General features: G+C 44.1%; 1 protein-coding gene across 12 annotated transcripts in view; it reads right to left on the reverse strand.

Annotated features, from left to right (window-relative positions):
- Positions 1–9,467, reverse strand: part of Sgms2 (sphingomyelin synthase 2) — an 83,095-nt gene that overhangs the window by 14,741 nt on the left and 58,887 nt on the right. For all 12 annotated transcript variants that reach the window (XM_031375544.1, XM_031375540.1, XM_031375539.1 and 9 more), the window contains 2 exons: positions 6,958–7,649; positions 1,876–1,993 (listed from right to left, as the gene is read on the reverse strand). In XM_031375544.1, coding sequence (XP_031231404.1) covers positions 1,876–1,993; positions 6,958–7,412 — 573 coding nt within the window. In that variant the 5' untranslated portion in view covers positions 7,413–7,649. The remainder of the gene's footprint in view (positions 1–1,875; positions 1,994–6,957; positions 7,650–9,467) is intronic.

Consider the following 9,467-nt stretch of genomic DNA (forward strand, 5'->3'; position numbering starts at 1 on the left):
TGTGTGTGTGTGTGTGTGTGTGTATGTATATGTGTGTGGTATCTGTAGCAAATCATAAGCAAAGGACTTAACAAAATCATGGACTAGGTAAGGCCAAACTGCAAGAGCCTAGGACGCCACCATGATGACTCTGTGAGTGACAAGCTGTTTGACTCGCTGGTTCCCAGACAGGGACATCCTCTCGGCATGCAAAGATCTGAAGGATACTCAACAGCCTTGCCAATACAGGAAACAGGTAGCTCTCAAAGAGCCCTGTGGCCACAGGCAGCGGGCTGCACTTGGAAGTAGCAGCTGGGCCAAATTTAGAATGCAGTTTTGACTCCTGTTCTCTACCACCACGGCTTCTTCAGCCGGACAGGGAGATGCATGTGTCTGTTTTGCGGAACCAAGTGGCAGGAAACTGCAGCCTGCTTCTCCGGGGTGGGGTGGGGGGGGGTGAGGGGTGGTGGTGGACCTGATCACCGGTGGCGGTCAGTCAGGGAATCTTCGACAGGAGTATCTGCTGCATGCTTATCCCACAGTATGTTTACTGACATGGCTTTGGGAAACTGCAGCTCTTCTGTGAAGGGTGACCTATAATCTGCGTTTCTATAATCGGTTACCCTTCTCTGCTAACCTCATCCATTCCTGGGAAGGGTTTGCCCTCCTCTCTGCTGTGGCCACCTCGCCACTGAACACTCCATAATAGTGTTCGGTACTGCAGACTCAGACATGCTAATTAAGCTTCTGAACTCTCATGTCTTAAATTAGTTTCAGTCAAAACCAGCCAGTGTTTAAATTGAATATGTACACCGTTTTAATTACAGACGCATACTGCTTTGATGGCTTTAGGAAATGACTGCCTTCCCAAACCACACCTATGTTTGGTAAGGGAGACGGCTGGCTGGCTTCTCCAGAACTGCTCTGTTTTCCTTCCCTCACATCTGCTTAGCGTTCAGTGAAGTCTGATGTTAGCCCTCCGTGCCTCGGCCAGAAAGCACATGATCCGTAAGGTCCCGTTTCATAAAGCAGAGTGGACGGGGGTCTGAGGTGAAGAATGGCCCTCCTCCTCCTGAGACTGGAGGCTATGTGAGGAAACCGTGACACCATTTCAGACAGCTTCAACAGCAGCAAAGGCTGTTGGGTGATCGTCTGGAGTTCTCCTTGACTTTTCTCTTTCAAGCCCTATTCGGAGCATTAGTACATCCTATCAATCTAACCTGCAACATGTGTCCTGAATTCAATGACATCAATCACACAGTCATAACCATCCGGACTCGTGTTCTTCAGGCAGTGAGGGCCTTTGCAGCTCGTGGCCAGCCCTGCTGACCCTCCCTCTACTGCTGCTGCTAGACCCCAATGTGGATAACTTGTTCTCCTGACCTGCAGCTCTCACCCCATCCATGGGGCTGACTCTCTCTTGCCCAAGTATTTGTTATTATTATTTTTTTTTTTAAAAAAACATCTTTCCTTGACCTTTCTATAGAAAAGTTCCTACTGTTTTCCTCTGATGATCACCCGAATTACTGTCATGCGAAACATTATGAATTTATTTATTATTTGTTGTTCTTTGAAAGAATATAAGTTCCAGGAGAAGGCCTGTGCTTTGGTCACTACAGTGGCCAGGACATACGGACCATCCTTACAGAATGAATGTTGATGTATATGTACACATCTATGCACATCTAAAGCAAACTAGTGAATAGGTTAGGTCGCAGCTAATGCCCAGGACAGCATATGGAAGAATGTGTGATGCATTGGGCTATGTACATCTAAAGCAAATTAGAGAATACCTTAGGTCGCAGCTAATGCCCAGGACAGCTTATGGAAGGATGTGTGATGCACTGGGTGCTTTGGAGTTGCTCTCCTGATCACTCTGTGGGTCCAGAGACTTACCTTTGGAGCACACTGGAAGTGCATTCCCGGCACAGGTAACGTTGTGACGTACATGGTTATACAGCGGTACAGGTATAAAGTCCCTATGATGAAGAAGAATCTGCGCCCCACTATTGACCTAAAGAAAACACATGGATGGGGAAAGACAAGTTTACCCATTGTCTGTGTTGTTGTTATTATTTATTTTGGGGGTGGGGGAAGAGAGCAAGGTCTCTCTTTAGTCCAGGCTAGCCTAGACCAAGTATGTACCGAACTCATGATCTTCGGGCCTCGGCCTCCTGAGTGCTGGGATTACAGGTGTAAGCTGTCACCCCTGGATCCCATGTATTCATAATACAATATAAGTCAATGTTTAATGAAAACAGTGTACGCAGTGGGATTAACAAATATACCTCAGTTTCATTTTAAGGCCTATGAGTTACCTGTCCCATAATTCCATAGTAAGGCTGGAATTCCATCTCCAAAAAAGATTTACAAGCTAAAGTACAAAATCTAAGTGATTCTGGGCCAGAAAGGACTAAGGATGTAAACTTAAGAAGACAGGGTAAACTTAAGAAGATGCAGAGCCTGTGTAGTCTCCTTTCCTAATAAAACATTTCTCTTTGCCAGAGAATTCAATGAGCTGCTCCCTGTTTTCAGTCAACTTGCTGATTAGCAAAACCCTCCAGAGAACACCTCAGAGGTGTAAGTGAGCCGTGGCCATGGAGGAATAGTGGAATGAATCAGGTGACATTACATAATTAAATATCCAGGGAGATGTGACACCTCATTAAAGCCTTGTTATGTAAGCACGGTTTTAATTGGGACCATGTAGAGGTGGCTGGACAACTCAGGCACGAGCTGTTTTTTCCGACTGCATAGGTTTTTGGAGAATTGTATTTTGAACATGTCTAAAGTAACTACAGGATTGATCTGCTATTATCTTATTCTCTATTGATTTTTAAATGGCAAAGGAAAATAAAAGGGAGTGCATGGGTTCATGTCATCTGCCCTTCTGAACAAGACTGCACTATTATTTATTGAAGCATTATTAAAGAATTGTTTATAATAACCACAAAATGGAAACAGCCTTGGTGCCCACAAGTGGATGAATAATGAAGATGTCATGAGTCTGTATGATAGAATATGATCCGGACATGAAAAGGAGTTCAGTCTTGTCATTGGTGACAAATTGGACCGAGCTAGAGATCATCCTGCAGTCACAGAGGATCAAGCATGGAGTAATTCCAGCCCTAAGCCAAAATGAAAAAGGTTGGTCTTGAAGAAGATGAGCACAGACTAGACTTTGCCAGAGACTGGGGTGACGCTGTGTGTTTGGGGGGAGGGCATGAGGAAAGGGTGATGAATTTGTGCTAAGTCCCAGTAAGGAACAAGACACAGTTAGCAAGATGGCTGCTGTTGACAATGTACTGCGTATCTCAAAAATCCATTAGAAGGACTTTAGATATTTCATCCTAAGGGAAGTGGTAAGTATGCTGGAGAGATGGCTCAGTGGCTAAGGACACTGGGAGCTCTTCCAGAGACCACAAGTTTGATTCCTGGTACCCACATGGCAGCTCACAACTATCTATAACTGAAGTTCCCATGCATGACCTTTGAGGGCATCAGGCATGCATAGATATACAAGCAGGCAAAACACCCATGTACAGATATAACATATAAAATTTAAATTATTTAAAAAAAGAAATGTGTATAAAGAGAGGCATGTTTAACTTGATCTGAACATCACATAATAAACACATGAATACACACATACATAATACCTCATTAAGGAACCCAATTTTGTATGTTTTATGTACTAGCTAAAAATTAAAAGGCCTGGGTATATGGTTTAGGTGCTGGACTATGGACTATTTGCCTTAGACACAAAGTCCTTGATTCAATTTCTTATATTGCATAAACCAACACCAAGCATTTGGGAGACAGAAGCGGGAGGAACGACAGTTTAAGGTCAACACTAGCTACATAGGTCTGTCTCTATCTCAAAACTAAAATAAAATTTAATAAAATTAAAATGGAAAGCAAAAGAGAGATGGATCAAGAAATAAAGGCAAAAAGCCCCTTTCACTGTACGGTTTTTAGGAAGGCAGCGAGTTGACCATGAGGCTCGGAGCTCAGAACCTGCCTGAAGCCACTGACCTTCAAAGCCAAGGGCTTTGCCCACGGCATGTAGAAAGGGTCTGTGGGTTCTCGGCTTCAGCTCTCGGTGACAGCCCCCTTTCTGTGGCTACATCTCTAAGTCCTGGCTCTGAAAGCAGGATTGAGTGGGGATCCATTACCTTACTCCCCCACCCCCGCCCGACCCCCGCTGCTCATTTTGACTTCTCTAGAACATAAAGTGTATTCATTCCGTGGGTTTCTCCCCCTCACAGTTCTCAACGTTTCCAAACCCCCACTGACCAGAAGATTCTTGAGTAACAGGGAGCCTCAGAGACGGGGAGATATTTTAAATTTTCTCTAAGAGGCTGGTTCTCACGAAGACCAAGGTCAAATTCAAGTAACGGTTGGGACTTCTAATTAAAATATGTACAAATATCTATTTTAGTTCTCTGCCACCAATAGCTATTTCAAGAACATTATAGGTTCTGGGTGAGGGAGAAGAAAGGCGAGGGACTGGGACAGTTAGATGGAAGTGCTTATTTATCGCATCCTTGGTCACCTAGCTTTGTTCTTTAGTACAGAAAGGCACAAGGGGTCAACAGTGCTGGCTGTTCCTTTTTGGTCAAGTGAAAGCAATTTGTTCTGAGACTCAAGCCCAGATACCACAGGAGCGCTGCTCTGAGGAGCGTCCCATGCTATTAGACAACAAGGAAGAATGAGATATTGTAATGTCAAATATATTCATTCCAGCGTCCTGGCCCCAGAACAGAAAATTAACTTAGGTGAAACATTCACTCTACAGTCTTACTTAGAAAAAGAACTGCTCAGGGTCTGTTTTCCCTCATCGCTTATGAAAGAGAGACTTGAGAGTTGCCGCCATGATGGAGGCCTTGGCTGGCATGTGTGAAGTCCTGGGTTCCAGCGCCAGGAAGGAAAGAAAGGATGGATTGGGAGAGGCTAGGAGGAGCTACCAGTTATTACTTGGACAGGGTGTCAAAAACAAGGTCACGAGAATTATCCCGCCAGTTACCAAAATACAAGATCCAAATCAGCTTCTAAAATGAAATGGCAAATCAGTGGCGTTTGTGATCTTAGTAGTGGGCATAAAGTACACGGCCTACAGATGCGACCCTCGAGTGTTTTCTCAATAGATATTTTCTCTTTAATTGGCATATAGTCATTGCACATAATGTAGAGTAGATGGTATGAAATTCCAGTATCAGTGGAATTCCAGGGATCAGAGCATGGTTGGGCATAGCGTTTCCATTGTTCCTTTCACTAACTTTATTTTTCCTTGTGCCGGGGACTGAACCCAGGGTTTCATGCATGAGAATCAAGCACTGTTCCTACTGAACTACATCCCCAGCCCATGACCATGAGTCTAGCCTGATCAACTCAGGATGGCAACAGAAAGTCAGTTGTAACAGCTAGCTCTCACAGAAGCCAGGATGCAGACTCAGCCGCACACTAGGCTAAATCTCTCTTCACGCGAATCGGACTAGGAAGTCTTTACGTACAAATTGAAGGAGAGAGGAATCATGCATAGCCCACACAGGCCCTGCTATGTTTAGCGTCAACTCCAGGCACCAAAAAGAAAACAAAGGGTCAGCAAATGTATTCTTGCTTTAAGCATAAAGAAAGCCATAACCTGTGTGTGCAGAAGCAATTCATTTCTACTCAGTAAAAGGCAACAGAGAGCTCCGCTGTTTACCCAAATATATTGAAGAAACATTTCGAGAGTCACTCTAAGGAAATTGCTTATGGGTGGCTTCCCGTTTACCATGCAAGTTTAGAAAACCTCGGGGCTGTATTTGGGAAAGGCTTTGGGGAATGCAGGATGAATTCTAATCCCAAAGCGACAGCCAGCTCGACTCTCTTCTAAAAGCGATCTTGTGGCACTAACTCTGAACTCTACTTGACTTTGAGTTTCAAAGCTATATCAAGGGAGTGTCCACAGTTCATGGGTTTCTTTCAAGCCCCAGATTGTGGGTACTTCTGCTCAATCTTGTCTTTTGGGGATTTAATCCCTGGCATCCAGTAGAGAGCAAACACCTAAATGACAAATGAGAGGACAAGGGGAACTGAGTGGCCTCCAGTCAGAATTCACACTGAGAAGCAGAAATTACCAAGCCAGAGCTACGTCCAACTTTGGCTTATCGTCAAGGTGTGAAGCCTGGCTTGCTGCTTCCTGGTTGGTACTGTTCTTAAAACAGGCTAGGGACGGCAGGGGCTGGACTACTGAGCCATGTCCTCCTCAGTAGTGCCGAGAGGGAAGCAGGGAGAGAAAGTTTACTTTAGACATAGAAAACCTAAACCACCGAGAGAGCCAGCTCTGAATGCAGCTTCTTAAACAAACACTTGGCACTTTGTGTCTGGTAAGAAAAGGACAAGAAAGAAAAGAAAGCTTAAGAACTCTTGGACAGATATAAACTCAAAGCAGGCTGTTGACAGCAGACCAGCCATCCCATAATAAATTAAAACTGTCCTAGCCTACTTTCTACTGCACTTACTAACACACTATGCCTCCCCCCAGTTTTTTTTTTTTTTTTTTTTTTTTTTTTTTTTGAGACACTCTGTAGCTCTGGCTGTCCTGAACTTTCTATGTAGACCTGGTTCGCCTCAAACTCACAGAACTCCGTCTACCTTTGCCTCCCAAGTGATGGGATTAAAGGCATTTCCAAGCATCTTGATTTAGGCTATGGCTCCACACCACTGGAAGCCAGGTGTTGTACTTTAAATTGATAAACTGAGTCACCCTCCATAGGACTGCTGAAACCTTCCTTCAGGTTATGTACATGGTCACTCAATGCATGCATATGCAACAGTGGCTGCATTTATTCAACTCTGTCCGTCTAGGAGTCCTTTCCTCAAATGCCTAGGTATAACTAAATGCATGAGAAAATGGAGAAAGCTGGCTTTAAAGACATGACATCTCTTTTCAAAACAAACCCCCACCCAAGTACCTTATCAGTCAATACTCACTTGTATCTCAGAAAGAGCCACTGGGTGGTCCATAACCCAACTAATACCATCCCGTTTATTTCTGATACAGAAAATGCCCAGTTGACCCGGTCGACATAATCAAAAAACTTGTCTGGGAGTGGAGGGCTGAGCTCCTTGGGAGGGACCCTCTCATGCACAACGGTGATCATGACTGTTGTCAGGATAAGGTTGAAGAGAGCATACACAAAGGCGATGCCTGTTTTCCACCACTCTAGGGGAAACTTGTTCCTGGAGTCATTGGGCATGGAAATCTGGATGTAGTCCGGGTATTTTTTGGCACCCTTTCGTAACCCATTGGATAAGGTCTTGGGTTTGCCCTTGCCATTTTTGCCCTCTTCTTCTACAGCTTCAGTGGGGCTCGTGTAAGTGTTGGTAGAGTCGTTGGCTTGACTTTCCAAATGACCTTCAAGTTTTGCTGTCTCTATGATATCCATTGTCCGCCAGCCTTCGGAGCTAAAGGAGATGGTAAGGTTCTTGGTTTCCGTGGGAACTTCTCTCTTTTAAATCCTTCTACTTGCAAGATCAACATGGACTCTTAGAACTGATTGTGTGTGCTGATATGAAATGTAGACAGTGGCCCTCTGGTCCCTAGTCCTTCCACACAACGATCTGCTGTGGAGTCACCACAAGGAAGCTGGTTCTCTTTCCCACAGGAGACGTTACTGTGCCTTCTATGAAGAGACAAAAGGAGGTCAGAAACGGCTTGTCTAATTACCAACCACTTGAAATACAAACACGCTCAAGGTAAGGAAACCGCTATCAAAGGAGCCTGCTTTCCAAAGCTGTCCTCAGAACACAGTCAAGGCTGCCGAAGCCGAATTTATTTATGAGGCACTAGATTGCTTAATCTCGGAACATTTGTCTCTCTTGGAGCTGACGTCAGCATGGGTTAGAACATCTTAACAATCAACTCCCAGTTAATTCCTTCCAATAAAGCCAGGACTGAACCTTTTAGACACTTCACAAGTTGCTAACCATGAAGTCATAATACACTAGAACCTGCTGGGAGACCGTACCGCTCCTTCCTGATACTGGCTCTTTTTTAAGAAAAAAGAACAAATAGCAAGACATGGTGGCTCACACTTCTAACGACAGCGTTTAAGAGACTGAGGCAGGAGGACGACTGTGACTTTAAAGCCACAGTCTTTAAAGCCCAGGACTATATAGTAAATTCCAGGTTAGCCCAAGCAAAAGTGTGTGAAACCTTCTCAAAAATATAAAATAAAAAGGTCAAAGAATTTAGAACTCCTGAATTGTTACTGTCTGCATTTTCCAGGACAGTTCAGTTTCTACTTAAAAACCGACGATCCCTTTAGCGACTACTTTTATGAATAGACTGCAAAGCAACACATTTATTCAACATATGAAAATGTATTTAAAATACCATAACCTCAGTTTATCCCTTTATACCCAGAGACACATACTATATACAAAGTCAACAACCTTCAAACTCCCAGAGTGGAAAGATGCACAAAGCCTTTGCTGTGTCTCATATGGGAAAGGGTTAGAAGTAGCCTTGGGGGTACCCTCCTAAAACTGCCACAGGAAACGGAAGGATATCTTGATACAGTCATTGCAATTTCTAACAGATGGAAGTTTTCTCGAAGGGGTCCCACTTGGAGCACTTACCTACTGTGGCTGAGGACAGGCACCTTTGCTTTAAGTGCCACACACCGGCTCCAAGCAGCAGACCCTTCCTACTGCACAGAGGAAAGCGGTGACTCTTATACTAGCTCACACTATGGCCCAGCTGTTCCCAATTTAGGAAAGCAGCATTTAGTCAGGCCACCAGCCCAGCCACCTGAGGAGTTTGGGAAGCTTGTAATTAGTCTCCGCCCTGAGCACACTGCAGAACTTCAGCATATTTCTTTCAATTTTAAAGGCCTCCTTTTTTTTGGGTAAATATGGTTAAATTCAATTTAGTGACAGACAGCTAAGCCTTTACTTGATGGATAAAAAACAAAATATAAGTGGTACAGTTAATACATTCAGCTATTTCCTTGAAACTACTGTAGTGGCAATCAGATCAACTACAACAACGTATTATACATTTATTTCAACACTTCGGACTGAAGGGGCAGATTAAAGGGTTTTTTTTTTTGTTTGTTTGTTTTTAAAGACAACACAGGGACTAGGGGGATGGCTTAGCTGGTAAAATGCCTGCTGTCAATGCATAGGGACCTGAGTTTGGATCCCAAGAAGCCATTTAAAAAAATCCAAAGTAGAGCATGCCTGTAACTCCAGTGTGCATGTGGGAGTGGGGGTGGCTGCTGAAGAAAGGTGATCTCTCAGGCTCACTGAAAGCTTCCCTAGCTGAATGAGTGTGATGCAGATTAACAGCCCTGTCTCAAAAAGTAAGGAGCAGAATGTCTAAGGAAGACATCTGATGTTGAACTCTGGCCTATACAAGCTTGGTTACATGTGAGAATGTGCACAAACACACACACACACACACACACACACACACACACACACATATCTAAAAGCAC

Source organism: Mastomys coucha, unplaced genomic scaffold (genome assembly GCF_008632895.1).
Source record: "Mastomys coucha isolate ucsf_1 unplaced genomic scaffold, UCSF_Mcou_1 pScaffold16, whole genome shotgun sequence".
NCBI lineage: Eukaryota > Metazoa > Chordata > Mammalia > Rodentia > Muridae > Mastomys > Mastomys coucha.